The 24,078-nt window shown below is 42.1% G+C and overlaps 1 protein-coding gene across 1 annotated transcript in view; it reads left to right on the forward strand.

Moving 5' to 3' along the window:
• The window catches only part of Ptpn13 (protein tyrosine phosphatase non-receptor type 13), a 165,823-nt gene extending 142,930 nt beyond the window's left edge, over positions 1–22,893 (forward strand). Inside the window, 12 exon segments of the mRNA XM_027388500.2 lie at positions 2,039–2,132; positions 2,771–2,908; positions 3,612–3,700; positions 4,972–5,018; positions 7,559–7,662; positions 10,220–10,368; positions 11,278–11,368; positions 13,672–14,009; positions 16,626–16,841; positions 18,527–18,589; positions 22,217–22,291; positions 22,293–22,893. Coding sequence (XP_027244301.1) covers positions 2,039–2,132; positions 2,771–2,908; positions 3,612–3,700; positions 4,972–5,018; positions 7,559–7,662; positions 10,220–10,368; positions 11,278–11,368; positions 13,672–14,009; positions 16,626–16,841; positions 18,527–18,589; positions 22,217–22,291; positions 22,293–22,349 — 1,461 coding nt within the window. The 3' untranslated portion in view covers positions 22,350–22,893.
• Positions 22,894–24,078: the final 1,185 nt, after the last annotated feature.

Consider the following 24,078-nt stretch of genomic DNA (forward strand, 5'->3'; position numbering starts at 1 on the left):
ACAAATGTAGATGCAGAGAAACACAAGTTCACATACACTGAAATCCTTTAAAAACAGAGGAGAAATGAAGATCAGGGGGTCGGGACCAGGCTGGTGAGTCCCACAGAAACAGCTGACCTGAACAAGAGGGAGCACATGGCCCCCAGTCTGCTGTCTGGGAGCCCATCACGGGACTGATCCAGACCCTTGAACATGGATGTCAACAAGGAGGCCTCAGCACCCTATGGGGCCTCTGGTAGTGGATCAGTATTTTTCCCTGGTGTAAGAAGGGACTTTGAGAGAGCATCCCACATGAAGGGATGCTCTCTCTGCCTGGACACATGGGGGAGGGCCTAGGCCCGGCCCAGGATGATGTTGTGGAATTTGGGGAGCCCCGTGGAGGGCCCTACCCTCTATGGGGAGCGGAGGGGGGAAGGAGGAAGGGGCTGCTGGGGGTTGTGGGAGAGGAGGGGGAGAAGTAGAAGGGATTGACATGTGAAATTACAATTTTGTAAAAATTAAATAAAAAACACAAAACTAGAAGCCATAATATATACAAAAAAGGACCTATAAGATAAAAATAAATAAATAAAAATTTTAAAAGCCCTGTCACAACCTCATAAGACAAAGAACCCCCAGAGAGGCCATTGAGCTCAGTTTGTGCTGGCCATCTCCTGCTGTGCTTTGGGCCTAGCCTCAAGAGTGGTTTGTGTCCCTAGTGAGACTCTTTTGGAGTGAACCCATGTTTTCATTTGTGAGTAGTTATCATTTGACATATAACTGAAGACCAGATAGGCCAGGGACTTAGGGGAAAACCAAGTATTATGGTTTTGCTAAAGGAATATAACCATAAAGTGACTCCTAACAACATTCTCTCAATGCTCACAGATGAGTTTTTCCTCAGTCATCATCATCCTGCAGTAGACAGGAGCAAACACAGAGACCACAGCTGGACAGTGTGCAGAGAGTGAGAGATAGGAACCAAACACAAAGACCACAGCTGGACTGTGTGCAGAGAGTTAGAGACCTTAGAACATTCAGTTCTAAGTGAGATGTCTCTATAAAATCCCTTCCCTCAGGGCTCAGAGAATCCTGGGAAGAGGAGGCAGAAAGATGGGGGGGGGGGTGGAGTGGGGATGAAGGACACTAAGGAAACAAGGTCCTCTAAAACACAGTAGGACCGACACATGCAAACTCATAGCACTGTGGCAGTCTGTGCAGGCCCTGCATTGGTCTGCACCAGACACGGTCTAGCATGAGAGGAGAACTGAACACATGCTCCCATCCCTAACCCAGAAGCGATGTACTTTTTAATTGTGCTGAGGACTGAACCCAGCTGTGCAAGTGCTCTAGCACTGAACTACATGGCTGCTACATTGTCCTTCTAGGCTGTCAGCTGCACTGGAATGTCACAGTTCAGTTCTATTATACATCTAATAATTACATAGTTACAATCCATTGTTATGTCCCTTAAACTCACAAGAGAGTTAAACTACACAGCGAAGTGTTTAAGCCTAACAAATGGTCAAGCCACTAAATTGGAGCATGCATCCATGTAACACCCTTATAAGTAATTAAATGATTGATTGTCTTTTGTCTAAGAATAGTGGTGTATACATATGATTCCAGCGTTAAGGAGGCTGAAGCAATAGGAACATGAGTTTGAGGCCTCCCTGTGCTGTATAGCAAACCCTATGTAGGAGGGAGGGAGGGAGGACTAAAAAGAACTATTCCTTTCTCTCAACCTCTAGGCCTTTGTAATCCTATGAAACTTTTCTAAAATGTTCTTTGGAGGACAAATGTCAAAAAAATATGCCTCAAGTAAGAGCTTTGTGTAGTCTAATAAATTTAAGAAATACCACAATTCCAGATGTGTTCAACAATAGGAACCCTCATCCCCTTTGCACACTTTACTCCACAGATATTTTCTAGTAACACAAAGTGCAAGAATGGAAAATGAGTCTGCACACAGCAGAAAGAGGGGGAGGGACCACATCCAGCCCGTCCTGGAGGTTAACTAAATAGTAATCTGGTGATTTGCTGTGTTCTTTTACTTCAGGTTAATGGGGAAGAAGTCATCGAATCTGTGTACCCTGGAGGAAAATGCTCGTCTTCTCAAATAAGGGAATCAACAAATGGGACTGAAACCAAAGGTAGTTTTCAAATAAGCCATCCAGTTACTGTAGATGACCTAAGAGTTCAGTAACAGAAGTGGTCCAGCTATCCCTCCTGCACCTCACATGCTAACACAGCTTTAAAGGGAGGATTGATGGGAGACATGAAGAGTAAGAGAATATAAAACTGGCGTTGTTGGTTGCAGAGTGTGCAGTTGTCAGCATCCACTCTCGTCTCTAAGGCTGAAATGGCTTAGCATGTTGAATAGACAGCTACTGTGTTTGGTGTTTCCTGTGTGCTGTGGGGCAGCCTACATAAAGTACCAAATGGTTTGTACATTTTATGTTGAGGATATTTTATCGGGTCTGTTATATCCTTAATCTTCAAAAAACAACTTCTATATTTCTTTAGTTAATAAATAATTTGACATTCATTATATGCAATAAGCATTATATTGTTAATGTTTCACGAAAAGGTATGTATCTCCAATATTGAGTTTTATTTTTTATTTCTAAGTTGCATTTGTGTGTGTGGTTGTCTCAGCAGCCACATACTTGTAGACTGACAGGACTAGGTCACCTTCAAAGGAGATACTTAAAACATCAACGTACCTGTCGTCTTAAAATCGAGACTGTCCCTTTCTCAGTAGTTTTAAAATCAAATACTATTTTTCAAGAATCTGGCTCCCAGGTTGATGACATCTATGCTGATCCTCAAGAAGCTGAAGTTATCCAGTCCTTGCTGGATGTTGTGGATGAAGAAGCCCAGAACCTCTTAAACCAGACTAATGCTGCCAGAGCAGCCTGCTCTCCAGGTCAGTGAAGCAGATGAGTAAATCGGTGTACCCAGGAATTCACGCACATATGTGGAGGAAACGAGTAAAATTGAAATACATTAGCAATACCATCATCAATTTCTAGACAGTGTTTTCAGAAATAAAATAAAATTTATTGTCTTTTCCATGTTGTTTTGTGGGTGAGTTAGCTCATTATTTAGACTTAGAATGTATCATTAGAGGCGTTCATGGAGCTGTGGGTAGAGTGCTTCTTGCTTAGCATGCACAAAGCCCTAGGTTCAATGCCCAGGACCGTGTAAACTCTGCATGCTGATGCACACCTATAATCCCAGCACTTTGGATGTGGAGGCAGGAATACTAGACATTCACTGTCATCTTCAGCTACATAGTAAGTTCAAGGCCAGCCTGGACTACATGAGAATATCTAAAAAGTGTGTGTGTGTGTGTGTGTGTGTGTGTGTGTGTGCATGTGTGCATATGTATATATGTATATTAGTCTAAACATCTTCCCCTCCAGTTGACAATAACCGAGTGTTAAAGCATGGCCATTTCATAGATAAATGTAACTAATATTTATCCTGTGTATCATATCACTTATTCTTTGCTTCCCCAGTTAGAGCATTGGTGTGGTCTATTACTGCCTTCTTTTATGGGTAAATGAAAACTTTCTGTTGCCTCAGTACATTTCTTAGTTTCTCTTGGCCTGTGTGTTTCTCTCCAGACATACTAAGGACAAATGGGGAGGCACCAGAAGAAGGAGGAGCAGATATGGACTGTGATGGCTCTCCGTTGCCTAAAGACAGTTCTGAGGTAAGGGCTGCACCTGCACCTGAAGGGCTAGGATTCTGTTCTAACCCAGAGGACAAATAATGGCAATGTCACTTGTTTTACTGACAGATTATTGCTTGGAGGGTGGATGAAGGTAGAGTTATTTAGAGTCATTTTGTTACATCGCAGTGTCATCTGTACCCAGCAAAATCTGAATTACCTCTCAATTGAAGGAAGGAATAAGGAAAGGGGAGAAGGAGAGGGAGTCAAGACCATGCTGACAGCCTCTTACAGTTGTCAACCACCAGTCTATTTACTTCCACACCACTCAGACACACAGGGCTACGTTCACTATTTCCTTAGAGATATATATGGGTACCAAGAAGATGGTGACTTCTGAGTATTTCTTAATGCATAAAAATTATATAAACATTGACTGTCTCAAAATATGCTATTCTCTCGAGGGTTGTCCTTTTATGCTTTCACAGCATTAGTAGTTATACCATGGGCTCTTTAAAAGGCTTCATGACTCTTACAAGTCATAACAGCATAATTATATTTTCACTACAATATTTTAAAACTGACATCTAATAGGGGTGTTCAAAGTCACTTTTAACTAATAATAAATAAAAAGTTTTGACTGCCATTTAAAAATTGTCACCTAAAATTAATTTTCTCTAAAAAAGGATAAAAAGCCTATTCTTTATATTCATCATTATAATGGCCTATAATAACAAACGTTTATGTCAGAAAACTTATTATATTGACTTTTAGGATATATTTTCATGCAAAAGTTACTTTAAATGTAACTCTTTATTAATGTAAAGTTCCTGCTTATTTTATATTTTTGTTTGGTTTTTTTTGTTGTTGTTATTGTTTTTTGAGACAGGACAGGGGAGATGTTCATGAAGTGTCTACAAAGCAAGTGCAAGGGCCTGCATCCAGATCCTCTGTACCTGCATAAATAGAGGGCACGGCAGCATGCACCTGTAACTGCAGTGCTGGGTGCAGAGAGAACCTATAGCAAATACACCCTGTAGAGGGGAGGGAAACATACCCCACATGAGCTTTAGATTCCATGAGCCCATCTTAAAATATAAGGTGAAAAGCAACCAAGGAAGACACTAGACATCAGCCTCTGGTTTCCACATGCATGTCAACACACACACACATACACACCCATGCGCACGGGCACACACACGTAGCATGCTCATATGTGGCATAAAATTAATCCAATTAAAGAAAAAATTAAGCTTTATGAGATTGGTTTTGTTACAGTGAACTAATTTGAATTTCATTTCTCTTCATTATAGTCGGTGAATGGCTATAAAGAATATAAAGAAAAAGTAAACAGTGGAAGGTAAAAAATAATTTTCAATGTGTGTGCAACACTTTGTTCTTTTTATTCTAATGAAGTGAAGAATTTTTTTGTTTTCCAATAAAATTACTGATCAAATTATGGAACCATGATTAAATTTTTAAGTTTTCATTAATAAGAAAATGAAACCAGGGTCAGCAATATGGCTCAATGGGTAGAGGTGCTTACTGCAAAACTCGATGACCTGAGTTCAATCCCTGGGACCCACATGTTGGAAGGAGAGAACGGACTCCCAAAGATTGTCCCCATTTGTGCACTGGGCATGTGTGTAAACACACATAAATAATTAAATAAAATATAACAAAGATATTTCAAATAATAGGAAACCAAGAATGTTAGGAAATTCTTTTTTTTTTTTTTTTTTTTTTTTTTTGGTCTTACTCTTGAGAGAAGGTCTCACTGTGTAGCTCCAGCTGCCCTGGAACTTGCTATGTAAGCCAGGCTGGACTTGAACTCATGGAGATATGCCTTTCTCTGCCTCCCGAGTGTTGGGATTAAAGGTGTTCACCACCACACTAGATCTAGGACATTCAACCCTACAAAATCTCCCTCTTTGAAAGTAGTTTCTAGCATAATTAAGATTTTTGTAATACTAAATGTCTAAGAAATATTTTATATGTGTAAATACATAGGATTTAATAACAATGATTAAGCATAAATTTTGTTTTACATTTGACAATAATCACACAGTGATGTTATATGCATTTTTCCAGAAAGGCAAGATGGCATTAAAATTTTGGTTGAGCTAGAAAAGAAGGAACATCACTTAATAAAGTCATGCAGGGCTAGAGAGATGGCTCAGCAGTTAAGAGCACTTGGGCTTTTCCAGGAGACCCCAACTTGGTTCTTAGCAACCACATCCAGCAGCTCACAGCTGCCATAGCTCCAGCTTTGCGGGGTAACCCCCTCTGCTACCTCCCTGGGCATACACACACAGAGTTTTAAAAAAAAAATAAAGTAACAAAAACAGCTTTATAACTAATCATCAGCAGACATCCAAAAAGCAGAGCACTCTTTATTGGACAGATAAAGAGGAAAGGATAGTAAGTTAGTGTGATCTCCTGGGAAGACAATTAAAAATACCATTAAAATACAAGTTTTTGCACATTACTGATTCTTGAATGTGCTTTTTTGTTTTGTTTTATCTTAATGTCATTAAAACCATGAAGAAATACAGTACACTCTAACCTAGCAATTTGATTTTAAAGAATTTATTCCAACTCCTGTAAGAGAATATTCTTATAGAATCATGATGACAAATAATTGCAACATTGTTTATAGTAGAGAATGCAAAAAAAATAAAAAAATAAAGATAAATTGGAGGGAGGGATACTATGATACCAAGCAAGTATTCAAAAGAGTAAGAAAAAAAGGAATGCCTATGGGAAGCTTGCCAAAATATGTTCTTGTAGACAAAGTGTATTACTGAAATGCAAAATCAGCCTCATGGATGCAAGAGAGGTGGCTCAACAGTTAAGACTGTATACTGTTCTTCCAGAGGCCCCAAGTTCAGTTCCCAACACCAACATGAGGCGGCTTACAACAGCCTGTAGCTCCAGCTCCAGGGTGGACATACACTCTCATGGATGTAGACCTTGCAAATAAGTATAAACTGCAGCCCACAATGAGTTGGAGCAGAAAAAGAAATCCCCATAATAAAACCAATATAGGGATCCAGACGACTGAAGTTTAGTTCACAACACCCACATGGCAGTTCACAACTATCTGTAACTTCCCTTCCGAACTACCTGCTGCCATCCTCTGACCTCCAGGAGCACATGCCTGTTGTCCATACAAACACATAGATAGCAACACACTCATATACATAAATAAATGAGGAAAAAACAAAAACCCAACAGGATAATTGCTGCCCTGCTTTTGACATTTGGGGAACATCAGCCTGAGCCCTGCTTTAATGGTGTGTACTGGTATCCTCAGAGAACTCTGCTTAGTTCCCCTGACTGTCAGAAAGTGAAAACATGAGATTTTACCTTACCTATGCCTGGACAGTAGTTTTCTGCCTAGTTTCCTTTTTTTCATCACTTCACCAAGGACAATCTTGAACTAGCTGTCTGCAGCTAAAACTGCTACTGTGCACTTAGGTTCATTTCATATGTACCACACATTTCAAGAACTGCATTGAGGGGCCTTATCTAAGTTCAAATGATCCTCCAGAGAAGCTGACAGCATAGGCATGTGCTACTATACCCAGTTTGGATTTGATTTTTTTTTAAATCAGAAAGTTTGTTAATTTTTTACATGTATCTATTTATTGTGTATGCGTGCCTGTATGTGTGCATATGTGTTGCAAGCATAGCCTGCAGAGAACAACTGTGACCATTCTTTTCCTTCCATGTGAGTCCCAGGGATGAAACTGGGCCAGCAGGCTGGGTAGCCAATAGCCATCTCACGAGCTTAGGGGTGTCACAATATTGTAGTTACAGTGGAAATAAGTAGCTTGAATCATGGTATTTAAAATTATCTTGAAAACAAAAACATTTCAAATGTGTTTGTTGGCACAGCTTAACTCAAGCATCACAAAGGGGGAAGTCTGTGGAAGATGGAGTAACACAGAGAAGCAGTGACTTGCCAGTAGAGACAACAGACCATGAGGACGCCAGCAAAGGCAAGGATTTTATTACCAGTTTTTTTCATTAAAAATAATAGGTAGAAGATTGTTGCAATTCCCTGCAATTGCTGCTGACCCCTGCAATTCCCCAAATGCAGGAAACGTGTAGTAGTGGGGGACTGTGTTTGTGCTCTCCCCTGAAAAAAAAAAGAAAAACAATAGGTAGGGAAACATTCTTTAAAAGATGACTTTTACAATACATGGATGTTATTTGGTCATATGTATATGCTTTTTGGTTTTATGTATAAAGCTAAGTCACACACAGACATTGACTTTGGGTACTATAACCAAATTATTTGCATAGTTATAAGAGCCTAAAACTCTCAGTGGCTTAGGGTACATAAAGCACAAAGTATATTGACCTAAAAATAGAAACAAGGACCCCAGACTGATAGCTAAGAAGCCAGCATAGGACTGATCCAGACCCCCTGAACATGGATGTAAGTTTGGAGGGCTGCACAATCTATGGGGCTTCTGGTAGTGGATCAGTATTTATCCCCAGTACACGAAAGGACTTTGGGATCCCACTCCACATAGAGGGATACTCTCTCAGCCTAGACACACAAGGGAGGGTCTAGGCCCTGCTCCAAATGATGTGACAGACTTTGAACACCCCTATGAAAGGCCTCACCCTCCCTGTAAGGCAGAAAAGGTTTGGGATAGGGGGGCCGGTGGGGGGCAGGGGAGGAGGGATGGGAAAGGGAACTTGGATTGACATGTAAAAGAAGCTTGTTTCTAATTTAAGTGAAAAGAAAAAAAATAGAAACAAAAAGTCATGATTTTGCTATTTCTAATGAGAAACCAAAGAGCTCAGCTTATTTGCAGTAAAACTGGTGGAGTATATAAAGTGCAGGAACTATGTTACCCTTGACTGCCAGCCTCTTCGGGGTGCCAGTTGCTCTGTCCTCTCATGCTGTTTCATTTTTACAAACAAACCAGTGGAGAAACACTAGTGCTTCACTTCTCTCTTCTTGTATTCTTTTAATGTTGCATTACCATCGTGGAGGGTGGAGTTTTATTATTTGAAGTCTGTTCTAGTTAGGGCTTGGGAAGGGTTTATTGACCTTGCATGTTCTGCTTACAGTCCATCACTGAGGGAAGCCAGGGCTGGAATTCAAGGAAGGATCCAAAGCAGAGGCCATGGAGGATGCTGCTTCCCGGCTCCTCCCCAAGGCTTACTCAGCCTGCTTTCTTAGAGAACCCAGGACCACCTGCCCAGGGGTAGCACTGCCCAAAGTAAACTGAGCCCTCATAAGTCAATCGTCAATCGAGAAAATATGCCACACATACACAAACACACAAACACACATACACACACACACACACACACACACACACACACACAGAGAGAGAGAGAGAGAGAGAGAGAGAGAGAGAGAGAGAGAGAGAGAGACTTGCCTCTGTGCCTTTTGATGGAGGCATTTTCTCAGCTGAGTGCCCTCTTTCCAGATAACTCGTGTCAAGTTGAAAAAAAAAAAGGAAACAGAAAACCTCTAAGCACAAAGTCTTAGTATTTTTGTTTGTCTTGGTTTGCTTTTGGCACACCCCCTGTCTAACCTGGAATTTGTAACATAAGCCAGGCTAACCTTGAACTCCCAGAGATCAGGCTGTCCCTGCTTTCTGAATGCTGGATTAAATGGCGTTTTAGTATTTTAAAAGGAATTCATGGTTTGAACCTTTTTCTACTTAGGTCGACTGTTGTACTGTTGTACACAATGCTCCCATGGACTCCTGAAGCCCATGCTCATCCACCTAGCTTTTGTGCTCCTATTGCATTCACACTCCATTATTGAAAGAGTTACCATTATTTCATATGAGCCAATTGTGCATCCCCGCTAACCATGCACCAGCCAGACACTGATCCTGTCCAGCCCTGTGATCCTCACGGGGCTCAGCATTACTGCCGCCTGCACAGAGCTGCACCACCACCATGCCCTAACTGCTCAATGGGTTATGGAATCTCCTACTTTATCTGGGATGGTAATTGACTTCTGTTGTAGATAGTCCATACAGTGGACACTCACTTGGACCCAGACTTTTCTGAGGTTCTTGTTTAATTCAACCCCTAAACACTTCAAGAAAAGCATTCTTCTGCAAGGACAGCACTATCAAACACCAGGGCACCAGCAATGAATGCCAGGAGTGGGTAGTGAAAAGAGAAGCCTATATTTGGAGAGCAATCTGATATGTGGGATGTCTGATGTCTTTGTCTCCATCTTCCCTAATTCCTAGGATATAATGTAAAATAATAGGGGAACTAGGTAGGTTTTCCTCATACAAACAGTGCCATTAAAGCCAAGCAAAAGTGAACATGTGCCCCTTCAAAAATATAAATAGCTGGGAGTCACAAACCTTCCAAACTTGTGAGCAGTGGTGAGGTAGACTAGGTGAAGCAGCTGTGCAGTAGCAAAGTCTGGGTGAACTACCATGTCAGCCAGTCAGCCACGCTGCTCTACAGAGACACCCCTTTGTGTGAGATGATGGCAAATGAGCTCTCTTATTCATTGAATCAGCTCTGGGGAGAACTGAGGAGTCATCTGGTCCTTTCTGGTAGGTCACCCCTTCTTGACAAACGAGGAGCTGGCTGCCCTGCCAGTGGTCAGAGTCCCTCCCTTCGGCAAGTACACTGGCACTCAGTTGCAGGCCACCATCCGCACGCTTCAAGGCTTGCTTGACCAGGGGATCCCTAGTCAGGAGCTACAGGTAAGTGGCTTGTGCATTTATTTGATGGAGAATGTGTCCTTGCTAGCCCAAGGTTAGGAAAAACTTTTGAAAATACCAGTTGCTCTCCCATACTACCCTTACTTCCAACTCCAAAAGCACTGTCTTATCATATCTAATGGTAAATTAATTTTCCCGATGAGAATCTTAATGATACTAACGAAACAAGGTCATATTAACTGCTCAGAATAAATTTTTTTTTTAATGAAAGAGATCTGGACATGATGGCATATGCTTGTATTCCCAGCCCTTGGAAGTTGAAGGCAGGAGGATCAGGGCTTCAGAGTCACCCTGGCTTCTGCAGCAGGTGTGTTGGTACAGGCAGCTGCTGCAGCTAGACATGACCCTTTTGGAGTATGCAAGCCAGTTTACAGTCCTTGCTCCTGTAGTCTGATGACAACAGAAATGCAGCCCCAGTGGGGTTTTGTGATAACCTTGTCTCTGTCCCTCAAACCATTGGCTTCGTTGCTCATCCTTTCTTGCCACTGAAGGGAGGTATGCACTGAGAGTTGCTGCCATGTGTGTACTGTACTTATCTTTTCCGAGTTAGGCGATGAATGAAAATGAGAAAGAATAGGTGATACTATCAAGAAAATATTCCAGATGTTGCCTGAAACTAAACTTGCTTCTGTAGGGCCTTTTAAATGTATATATAGACATTTTAAAACTGAAATTAAAAGTGCTGTCTATTAAGTAAGCTGATTATGGCATTTTCAGTCAAAGGTATTTGCAGTTAATACTTTCAACTGTGGCTCACCGAATCTGTACTGAAGTCTCTGTTCGTTAGCACTCACTTGTCAGCCCTGATCTGTGGAGCGGAAGCATTATCCTTGGCTAAATTATGGCTTTAGTCAACAAATTTCAACCTTATATCCATTTTTTTACTTGTAGAATCTTCAAGAATTAAAACCTTTGGATCAGTGTCTGATTGGACAGACTAAGGAAAACCGAAGGAAGAACAGATACAAAAATATCCTTCCCTGTAAGTTCCAGTGTGGCTGTAATTGAGTGTGTGTTCCTGTGAGTTCTGGTGTGGATCACTGCTGAGAAATGGTACCTGAGGTTGACTCACACATATGCACACATGTGTGCATGTGCATGTTCGTACACATACAATATATGTGTGTATATTATTTATATTTATGTACATAGTAATTGCTTCCAAAGGATCATCCTTGGATTTATGTGTAACCATACCATCAGCTTATTCTACTTGTTTTAAGTTTACAGAAATGTGTATGGTAATGAGCAGCTGTGAGTTCTGGTGTGGATCACTGAGTGTGTGTTCCTGTGAGTTCCAGTGTGGATCATTGAGTGTGTGTTCCTGTGAGTTCCAGTGTGATCACTGAGTGTGTGTTCCTGTGAGTTCCAGTGCATAACACTGAGTGTGTGTTCCTGTGAGTTCCAGTGTGGATCACTGAGTGTGTGTTCCTGTGAGTTCCAGTGTGGATCACTGAGTGTGTGTTCCTGTGAGTTCCAGTGTGGATCACTGAGTGTGTGTTCCTGTGAGTTCCAGTGTGGATCATTGAGTGTGTGTTCCCTGTGAGTTCTGGTGTAGCTCTCACTGAGTGTTTATTCGTTCCCTGTAAGTTTCAGTGTGGATCTCACTGAGTGTGTGTACAGTATGAATTGAACTGTTTAAGACTCTCCTGCTAGGCTGACCCATTGCACCTCACACACAAGTGTGTGCACACAGGCAGAAATCTTTATGGTAACAAGTAAATGTAGATTACAGTACACTTGTTCTTTTCAGTGCTCTGTGTGCTCTGAAACTCAACCGTGGCCATCTTGAACATTTGTGGAGATATCCTGAATTTTCCAAAACCACTTCTAGGTTAGAAATTAATTGGTGATACCTAATCAGTAATTCTAAAATTGTTTTTGCATCTAAATTGGCAAGCATGGAAGATAGCTCAGTTGGTGGAATGTTTAGAAGTAGAGACAAATGGCTGCTTGAAGCTTGCTCTTCAACCAGCTCCACCTAATCAGCAAGCCCCAGGTCCCAACGAGAGACTGTCTCAAAGAAAGAAGGTAAATGACTGCTGAGAAATGATACCTGAGGTTGACTCACACATATGCACACATATCCGTACATGTATCCACATGTGCATGTTCGTACACATACAATATATGTGTGTATATTATTTATATTTATGTACATAGTAATTGCTTCCAAAGGATCATCCTTGGATTTATGTGTAACCATACCATCAGCTTATTCTACTTGTTTTAAGTTTACAGAAATGTGTATGGTAATGAGCAGCTGTATGCAAGTGTGTGACTGGTGAACTGCCAGGCTACATGAACCTTTGAATTGTTTCAGATTCTAGAAGGAAATAAAAGGAATGATTTCAACCCATGTTTTAGCCAACAGTGTGATTTGTGTGTGTGTGTGTGTGTGTGTGTGTGTGCGTGCGTGCGTGCGCGCGCGCGCGTGCACGCATCCCAAACTTTTAACTTGGCAGCTTCTTACATGTTAACACTTTGGATCGTAGCATATGACACTGACCCTATCCTCACTGACAATCTTGTTATAAATAATTTTTAGAGGTTTTACCTTGTCACCAAAATGACTTGTTTAATTATAAATATTTAAATAAAAATGAGCCCAGCACAACAGGTAAGGATACTTGCCACCAAGCCTGGTAGCGGCATGGTGAAAGGAGAGAGACAACCTTGTCATGTTGTCATGTTGACCCCCACACATGTGCTGTGGCATCGTTCCCCCAAAACACACTCACATATATACACATAAGTAATTCAAAATGACAAAATAAAAAGTACTTCTCAGGTCTACATGAGAGTTACATATGTTAGTAAGGATTGTAGCAGCTGCTTCGATGGTGTCATTTCAATGTTAACTTTTGTTCTATGAAAGTGTTTGTCCCATCATTCAAGACTGTTATCACTGGTATCAAGATATTGATTGACGGAAGGAACAAAGATGTTTGTGTCTGTTTTTCTAATTGCTAACTATGAAGTTCTACTTAGATTTGTTAAGTTTAATTTCAATCACATGTTATCACATTAATTATACATATTTATTATATACAATATAAAGTATATATTAGCAAGCACCAAGTTTCATAGAAAGCCAACAAACTGACACCTTAGATACAATGTAACAAAAACATAACTGCTGCCATTTAAAAGTGTCCTCTACCAGAGTATGTGGCAGCAAGTCCATGGAAGGCAACAGAAACCATCATGGCCTTTGACTGGTTCTGTATGAAACAGTGACAGTGCATGATCATGACATGGACCTTTTGCTGTGGACATTCACAGATGACACCACCAGAGTGCCTCTTGGAGATGAAGGTGGATACATCAATGCCAGTTTCATCAGGATCCCAGTGGGGACACAGGAATTTGTGTACATTGCCTGCCAGGGGCCTTTACCCACCACGGTGGGGGATTTCTGGCAAATGGTTTGGGAGCAGAACTCCACAGTGATAGCAATGATGACACAAGAGGTGGAAGGAGAAAAAGTCAAATGCCAGCGCTACTGGCCCAGCATCCTGGGCACGACGACCATGGCCAATGAGAGACTGCGCCTGGCCCTCCTGAGGATGCAGCAGCTGAAGGGCTTCGTAGTGAGGGTGATGAGCCTGGAGGATATTCAGGTGAGTCATCTGAGCCATCTTCCTTTTCCTAAGCTTTGTCTCCTCCTCAGAAGGCAGCTTGCACATTTCCTGTGACTGTTGCAGTGGGATCAGATCCTCTACTATGATGCTGTTTTTGAGACAAGGTCTCATGTAGCCCGGACTGGCCTCAAAATCACTGTAGACCTACAGACAGCCCAGAAATCCTGCTCCTCCTGCTTCTACCTCCTGGAAGCTGGGGTGACAGGGATGTGCAATTCTGTAAAACCATAGCCAGCAGCCAGTGGAGTTTTACATGTGGCCCTCTCACAGTTTGCTCTGCTAGATGCTGTATTAGGACAAAAGGGTGATGTTTCTAATGTGTTCTCATTCTTTGCTTAGGAATAACTAATGGAAACTAGGGTTAGGTTGGGGTTAAGGTTAGGGTTATAGGGTTAGGGTTATATAACACACTGAAACTCGCTTCTAAAAATAAGGTCCAACATCAAAGTAGACTAATCAAGGTTTTTGTTTTGTTTTGTATTGTTTTGGAGCCTGACTTGGAACACACTCTGTAGACCAGGCTGGTCTCGAACTCACAGAGATCCGCCTGCCTCTGCTTCCCAAGTGCTAGGATCAAAGGCATGTGCCACCAATGCCCGGCTAATCAAGCTCTTTTTAAAAACCTGTGGCTATCAAACATGCCTTGTACAGGCAGCTACTGTATTTAGAGTGTGTGAACAGTTGTGTCATAATAGCTGATGTTTCGATGCTTCCAACTACAGTTGTTAGACACACTGGATAAATTTAGTGCAGGTTAGCTCAGTGATCGTCCTTCATACAAAGCCACCCTGCTTGTTTCTTCAGCATTGCATTCCCTTGCCTGGTGCACCCCTTCCCAGAAATATGAGCCATGTGGAGCCATGTTTGCTACAAAATATTCAGCTTTTTCTTCAGTTTTGTGTCTTTGTGTGTGTGTATATATGTGTGTGTGTGTGTGTGTGTGTGTGTGTGTGTGTGTGTGTATATATATATATATATATATATATATATATATATATATATATGGGGGGTGCGTACTTGTGTGTGTGCATAGATGTGTGCAGGTACATGTATGTGCAAGTACATATGGAGGCTGGAGGTTGATGTTCAAATCTTCCTCTATGGCTCTCCACCTTTTTTGAGAAATGGTCTCTCACTAAATGTGAGCTCACAGATTGAGCCGCACTGGCCAGCCAGTGAGTGCCAGAGGTCCTCCCATCTCCATCTCCACAGCACTGGGACAAGGGACATAGCAATGCCCAGTGCTTTCTGTGTGTGCTGGGATCCAAATTCAGGTCCTTGTGCTTGTGTGACTAGCATTTTACTCAATGATCTGTGTCCTCCATTCCCTTTCTTAAGCTTTTCTAGAAAAAAATAAAAAGAAGATGTATTGATTCACTTCTGTTGGCATCATCTAGACAGTATATGATATTTTCCATTGTGGTTTATTATTTTACAAAGTAGTCAAGGTTTTACTCTTTTATGAAACCTAGACATTTTGAATTGACACATAAAAATTGCACATGCTCCTATATCATGAAATGTTTTAATACACCTGTTACCCATTGCTTAGGCTGATACATCTGTTACCCATTGATCAGGCTGATACACCTGTTACTTACCCATTGATCAGGCTGATACACCTGTTACTTACCCATTGATCAGGTTGATACACCTGTTACCCATTGATCAGGCTGATATACCTGTTATTCATTGATCAAGTTGATACATCTGTTACCCATTGATCAAGTTGATACACCTGTTACCCATTGCTCTGGTTGATACACCTGTTACCCATTGATCAGGTTGTTACATCTCTTACCCATTGCTCCAGAGTTTTGTTGCTCATTATTCCTCAAGTGATCTGATTATACATGTAGTACTAGAACTCAAACCCCGCAGTGGATCCCAGTGGTTCAGCATTTTAACAACAAACAAAGCCATTCCCTACCTCATGGAGCTCAGTTCCTAAGGAAGAGAAGCTGATGCAAATAGCACTGTGGGGAAAATGAAGCAGGGAAAGCAACAACAGAGGACAGTGAGATGTATGTTGTATGTTCAGTAGTGGGTCAGGGGAGGCCTGAGAGTTGCATTTAAGAAAAAATGAAGCCACAGAAGATGGAGGGGGGGGCAGTCCCTAACTGGAAAGAAAGGATAAAGGTTCTGAGACTAAACATTACAGTGTATTTAAATGAGTCCACAATAGCTGGGTATGGCTTTTGCCTTGTGTACACACAAGGACCTGAATACCATTCCCAGCCTCTAGGACTATGGGGGTGGAGGTGGTTGTAGTGGGGATGGTGTAAAACTAGAAACCCTCTTGATACAGTTTCCTTGTATTTCCTTTCTGTATGTTATTTTGAGTCATAGTCTTGCTATATATCCCTAAGCTGGCCTTGAACACTCCATCTTCCTCTCTTGGTCTGAATTCTGGAAGTTAGATATACACCATCACACCTACTTTGTGTATTTATGAAGCCTTTTTTAATCTTTTCCATTTTTTCTTTTGGTCTGATCCAATATACTACTCAAATTTGGACAATCACAATGATATTATGAGGAGCTGACTTAGGAATAGTGTGACATTGTAACTCACTCTGTTTTTTAAACTTTCAGACAGGAGCGGTGCGGCATATCACTCACCTGAATTTCACTGCCTGGCCAGACCATGATACACCCTCCCAGCCAGACGACCTGCTCACTTTCATCTCCTACATGAGACATATCCATAGGTCAGGCCCAGTGATCACACACTGCAGTGCTGGCATTGGACGTTCAGGGACCCTCATATGCATAGACGTGGTCCTAGGATTAATCAGCCAAGATCTTGAAGTGAGTAAAGATATTGCTGAATCTACTATTTAATAATGTGGCTATTTAAAAGTGTAATAAAGCTCTGTGGGCACTATCCTTTCTTACCCCTTACAGTCCATAAGTTTCTCTGTGAGATATTCTATTGCTCTAAGTAGTTATTCCTAATTTTAAAAATACTGCTAAAAGTCAGAAAATGGTGCTTGCCTTTAATCCCAGCACTTGGGAGGCAGATGCAGGCAGATCTCTGACTTTGAAGCCAGCCTGGGCTATACAGAGAAACCTTGTATTGAAAAACCAATATACATACATACATACATACATACATACATACATACATACATACCTACATACATTAAAGCAAATAACAGTATTATCTTACTTTGGGCTCTTAAGTTAGTATAAAACCTACTTAATTGACAAAATATCTTGCATTTACCTACATATATATATACTCTGATTAAAATCACTGTCTCTTTTAATTAATTAATTAATTAATTTTTCGTGTATGAGTGCTCTATCTGCATGTACATCTTCTGATGCCAGAAGAGAGCATCAGATCCCTTTATAGATGGTTGTGATCCACCATGTGGTTGCTGGGAATTGAACTCAGTACCTCTGGAAGAGCAGCCAGTGCTCTTTCTTAACCACTGAGCCATCTCCCCAGCCCCCAAACCACTGTCTCTTAAAGGATTTTAGATGAAGCAGTTCTGTCTTGTGCTTGATACTATTATAAACTATGATAACTGAAGTGGGGCAAACCCAGCAGTCCAATCTGCCCTTGCTTCAGACTGTTCAATATCAGCTAAATTTAAAAGATTTGGAGTTTTATTCTGAACAGCAGTATGTGAGGAATATTGCTTATATTATTTTTTTTATAGTTTAAGAAATGAACTAAATTTCAGAGGAAGAGAACTTCTGTTAAAGATTTTCAAACAGTGGACTCTCATTCTTAGAAACATCATAAATGTTATAAAAAGTCATTACATGCAGGAGCGTTCAAACAATGATAAGGAGGGGCAGCACCGGATTGGTGCCTGGCTCAATTGTCAGAGAGGCTTAATCCAGCAACTTATGGAAACAGATGCAGACCCATAGCCAAACATTAGGCAGAGTTCAGGGAATCTTGAAGAAGAGGGGGAGAAAGGATTATGGGAGCTAGAGAGGTGGAGGACACCACAAGAAAACATAGAATCAACTAACCTGGGCTCATAGGGGCTCACAGAGACTGAACTGACAACCAGGGAGCCTGCATGGGACTGACCTAGGCCCTCTGCATATATGTGACAATTGTGTAGCTTGGTCATCTTGTGGGACTCCTAACAGTGGGTGCAGGGACTGTCTCTGACTCTTGCTGACTTTGGGGGCCCTTTCCTCATACTGGGTCACCTTGCCCAGCCTTAATACATGGGGAGGTGCTTATTCTTATTGCAACTTAATATGCCATGGGTTTTTTGTCTGTTTGTTTTTTGTTTTGTTTTGATATTTGTGGGAAACCTGCCCTTTCCTAAACAGAAACAGAGGGGGAGTAGGTTGGGGGGTGGGAAAAGAGGGGATGGGAAGAGGCACTTGGAAGAAAGGAGGAGAAACTGCCACCGGGATGTAAAATGAATAAATAAATATATATTAAAAAAAAAGAATTCTAAGATGAATCAGCTGTGCATCTTCCGGGTCTGTGTCTAACGCCCTGTTGTGTGTCCTGGCAGTTCGACATCTCTGACTTGGTGCGCTGCATGAGACTACAAAGACACGGCATGGTGCAGACAGAGGTGAGTCTGTGCATGCTAATGAGGACTCATTTTAAGACACTCATGCTTTTAAGGCGCTCTTAAACTTTTATTCTCTTTTACCTTTTTCTTTTGGGGTGCTCTTGCTATGTTGCCCAGGCTGACCTGGAACTGGGCTCACTCTTCTTGCTGAAGCTTTTCAAGTGGCTGAAATATCCAGGAAAGCAAAGCAAAACTACTATGCCCAGTGATCTTTTTTTTTTTTTTTTTTTTTTAAGATTTCCTTCCATTGCAGCATAAACCCAACATTTCTTGTCATAATAAACTTTTTTTTTTTGCATGAGGACTAACGTAGAAAATAATAAGTCTTTTAGACTGTCTTTTACATACTACCGTTAGTTTAGAAAAAAAAAAAAATGGAGAATGGGAGCTGAGGAGATAACCCCTTCAGTGAAGTGTGAGGTCCTGGTTGTGACCCTCAAAACCATATAAAACCCAGGAATGGTGGCTCACACTTGTGATCACAGGCAGGGAGGGTGGAGTCAGGAACATTCCTGGGGTTCATTAGCCAGCCAGCTTGGTTGAGTCTATGAGCTCCAGCCAGTGAGAGACACTGTCTCAAAACCTAAGGAAAAACACCCAAGGTTATCATCTGACTTCCTCACACGTATGCACTCTCATGTGCGCGCACAGATGAGACAGGAGGGAAGGAGAAGGAGGAAGAAGAAGAAATGCAGTGTCCTCACTAACTTGGTCACAGAGAGCGCACATGTTGTGGAGGCCCAGAGTAGAAGGCACCCTGCCCCACCCCCAACCTTCAAAAGACAAAAGCTGCTGCCCTCTCACTGCTGGTGTCCCCAGGGGGTGTGGAAGGGCAGGGCTACTACAGCAGCAGTTCTTTGACACCAAGATGGCTTTGCAGGGTGCTGGCTGCAGCTCCCATAAGTTGTTAGTGTTGGATTCGGTTTTCTTTCCTGAACCTGAACATGGATTGTATCACCCAATGACTCCCAGCTGAGCCCACCTGTCACAGAAAGTGTACTGTTCTAACCTTACCCTAACATTGCTGAGTCCCTCCACCCACCTTTTCTTCTATATTGGGACAGTGTGGGAGATTTGCATGTCCATAGAGTCATATTTATCTGCTCTTCAAAACACAGCTGGCTGTAGCTTGCCTGCGTTTCCAGTCGTGTACAGTTTCAATTCAAATTGAGGCTTGTAGACATTAAGCTGATTTACAGCTGTGCTGTAGTCGGCTAAGGAAAACACATTGAGTGGTTAGGATAAGCAGTTTCTTTTGCCTGCATGTTCACTCAAGACATGTGAAGTCTGTGTGCCTGAAGCTTCTCTGAGCACCTGGAACACACCATTGTGACACACACACACACACATTGCTACAGTACCAGAGACACTGCATGGGACAGTGAGTGTGGCAGGCCAGCACATAGCCCTCAAAGACTGGGTGGAAGTCTGGAGACACAATTTTAAACAGAGTGACACCATTAAGAAAGTAGCTCCAGGGGCTGGGCGTTAGTAGCGCACACCTTTAATCCCAGCACTCGGGAGGCAGAAGCAGGCGGATCTCTGAGTTCGAGACCAGCCTGGTCTACAAGAGCTGGTTCCAGGATAGGCTCCAAAGCTACACAGAGAAACCCTGTCTCAAAAAACCAAGAAAAAAAAGAAAGAAAGAAAGTAGCTCCAGCCAGGCTTGGTGCCCCACGCCTCTGAGTTTGAGGCCAGCTTGCTCTACATAGTGAGTCCCAGGCCAATCAGAGCTGCATAGTGAGCCCCTGTCCAAAATTTTAAAAAAAGTAACCCCTCCTTCAGTTGTGTGCCCACATATGAGTCCTGTGGGTTTCAGTGTGTAGCCCCAAACTCATGATCCCACAGATGGCCCTGAATAAAGTCACTGAATCACAAATCAAAAAGAGAAGAACGAGAGAGAGGGTCCTGCAGGGACAAGGGTGGTGACCATCGTGTAGGGAATAATAAGAGGGGTGGCGGTTACTTCAGGGAGAAAGGATGAAACTGTAAAAGGGCAGTCTCATAAAAGTGAGTTTTTAAAAAATAACATTTAAGCCAAGGTCTGGGGAGTCCTCAGGCAGAGTGCGTGCTGCATGGAGGGAATGGGCTGTGTCTTCAAGAAGGAGCCTGTCCAGTGGGGCATAGAGGGGGGAGGAAGGTAACAAGGCCAGGGCTGTGATTTTTCTTTGAGTGAGAGGCAAGCTTTCACAAACCTGTAGCCTGAAGAGATGGACTGCACTCATCTTAAATAATTGCTCTAGCAGTGTGATGGAACATGAGCTGTGCCAGGGTTAGGGACACACAGGGACCAGTTACAAGGTACCTAGGGAGGGACACACAGGTAGAGAATCAGTTGCAAGGTAAGCAGGGTGATTGGCTACAAAGTGTTGACTGTGGACAGAAAGACATCTGTGAAATAGACTTGCTGGTGGCAGCTATGAGAGAAGACTGCCATGAACATGGGGGTGCACAGAAGCTAAAATGCCAGATGAATAACGGGAGGCTGAAGGCAGCTAACACTCCCTATTAAGTTGCTGATGTTTCAGATCTGCGAAGAATTCTTGCTCACATACACATATGTGCAACAGTTACAGCTGAGCTCCAGCTGTCCACTTAATCTACTGTGGGCTTTGTTTAAGATTTTATTTTAAGATCTGCTAGGGCTGTAGTTAGAGGCAGCTGGGAGCCACCATGTGGATGCTAGGAACCAAACTCCTATGCTCTGCAAGAACAGCAAGTGCTCTTAACTGCTGAGTCCTCTCTCCAGTCCACTGTTATTTCATACCATTTATTTTCTGATACATTATTTCTTTGCCAGATAACAAAAAAACCTCAGATCTCAGCATCATCAGCTTAGGCATTAATTTCTCCATAAGGACTCATTATCAAGGCTCATTGATTTCTGCACTCTTTTGATCAAAAGTATTGAAAGAAAAATTATTTCATATTTATTACTTAAAATTGTGTTATTTTATTGTATTATATGTTAAGATTATATCTTAATCTTTACCTCTAGCCAGGCAGTAGTGGCACATGCCTTTAATCCCAATACTTGGGAAGACGAGGCAGGCAGATCTCTGTGAGTTCAAGGCCAGCCTGGTCTACAAAGTGAGTTCCAGGACAGCCAGGGCTACACAGAGAAACCTCACCTCAAAATTAAGTAAATAAATTTTATTGCTGTTTTTGCTCTGAAATATTTAAAGAAGTTTGTTTTAATAGATTCTTGGTTATTGACTTACTTAATTTTAAAACAAGAACATGAGTTCAGTAAATGTCGAATATCTAGATTTTAGAGATTGGTGATACAGTTCAGTAGTAGAGCACTTGCCTTGAAAGCACAGTCCTGGGTTTGGTCCCCAGCACCAAAAGGTAAAATAAAATCACACACAGAGAGAAAGATTTATTGGGATATTTATGTAATCCATGATCATTCTACACGAAACCCATTGCCACTTTGTCGTCTCCTTTTTTATCAGTTTGCTTTATAATTTTATGGTACTGTACAGTTCTGTGCCCTGACTCTTACATTCAGCATTTAAACAAAAAAGTTCATAATTCCAAAATTTTTAAACCTTAGTGGTATAAACTTACCTTATATAAATGAAGCCTCTCCATCTCCCCCGCTTCCCATCACCTCCTCTACAGGGTCAGTACGTTTTCTGCTATCAAGTCATCCTCTATGTCCTGACTCATCTTCAGGCTGAAGAACAGAAGGCACAGCCATGACTCCCACGGTGACCGAGAGCAGCCTCCGATGATCCCCGTGCCCCCTTGCTGACTCCTGCTCCGCTCAAACAAGAGCAGCCAGGCCAAGCAGTCACAGTGACAATGTTCAATCCCTCATCCTTATCTGAGGGCGCCTCTGTGAGATACACATCTCAGGATGTGGTGTTTTTGCAGATACTTTAACCACTGATGGTTATCAAAACTCATTTAACATGACCTGAACAAGGCAGGTCTTAGGAACAAGGCAGCATTTGGTCTTAGTGGACATTGTTACAAAGACACACTGAGTCTATTTTTAATGTACCAAATCTTGTTTATAGCAAATTTTCCAGTATTTTAATAAAGTAGATTTATTTTATAGAGGATACTTGAAGCCAGTATTTAAGCTTTTAATGACAGTAATATTGGCATAGAAAAGAAACTAGCAATGTTTACTGTATCAGTTTCTAATGTTTACTATATACAATTTCTGTAATATATTTATATACTTTCCATGAAAATGGAGTTCTGAGATACCCACTTGTACCTGTGTCATCTATTTTTAATGCGTCATCTCACTTTGTAAATAAAACCACATCTTAAACTCGGACAGCCAATTCAGGCATCTTCAATTTTCTTAACAGTATCCAGGCCTCTAGGAGCCAGGGACAGCTGCACCCTAACTCAGCCATTTCCCAGTTAGCCCAGGGATACCACATTTCCCAGTTGGTCCAGGCACACCAGCCGCTTCTGATTTTACCTAAGTGCATGTTCTAGAAGCATATCCATAGGTTAAATTGTAACCAATACTGTCATTGTGGTTGAGGGAGGAGAAGGGAAAGGGGGTTCTATCATTACCAGGGTGCCAGGCCACAGAGGGCCAGGAACCAGCATGGGTGGGGGTCATTGGCTGCTGTCTGGAGCCAGCACAGCTGGGTGAGGACAGCACTGGAGGAGACTTTTTCTAGAAAGAATGTAGCTGAGAATTGGAAACTGAAAGGAAGAGGCAAGTGGAGGTTTTTGACATCTGAGTTACAATTGTCTCTGCCCTAAACTGAGTGACCGGTTATTATAATTGTGTCTCTGCCATCATCTGAGTCTCAGCTCCACCCCAGGGAATGTCAGGGCCACCATGGTGAAAGTGCCAGGTAAGGAAGGCCACAGTGCCAGGGTATGTGTTGGGGAACTCATGTCAAATCCGTGACTAAAGACAGCCCTGTGTTTGCTGTGTGCTGGGAACACCTGCCAAAGCATACAGTGGCTCAAGCAAAGCCTCATCTAACTTACCTAACAGTTGTGGGAGGCCAGCAGCCCAGCAGGGTCTCTGTCTCCCTGCCTCTCTCTATCCCCTCCTGTTCCAAGAATCCAGGATGATGGCTGCTCTGTGAGCCACAGGTACTCTCCATGTCATCCTCAGAAACAGAAGAGCACAGATGGCCACATGTGGAGTGGATGAAAGCACCCTTTCAGGCCTGGGCCATTCATCACAGAGGACAGCTTGCATGCAGGACAGCCTGCTTCCTGAGACACCTCTACTAAAGAAGGGGAGACCCGTGATAATTGAAGTTGTTACCAAACTGAACTAGATTATGCTTGAAGGTAAATGCTAGAAAGGATGGGACTTGTGGAAGAAACACTGTTGGTACAATGGAAATAGTGCAGCCGTTACGAGGAGGTAGGGCACTTCCTCAAACACTCAGGACTTGAGCTACCTTGTGGTCCAGGCACCACCAGTCTACATAGCCAAAAGAAATGCCTGTATGTTAATGTTTAGTACTGGAGTTCTTGATATTCCTAATAGC

Source organism: Cricetulus griseus, assembly GCF_003668045.3.
Source record: "Cricetulus griseus strain 17A/GY chromosome 1 unlocalized genomic scaffold, alternate assembly CriGri-PICRH-1.0 chr1_1, whole genome shotgun sequence".
In the NCBI taxonomy this organism is placed as follows: Eukaryota; Metazoa; Chordata; class Mammalia; order Rodentia; family Cricetidae; genus Cricetulus; species Cricetulus griseus.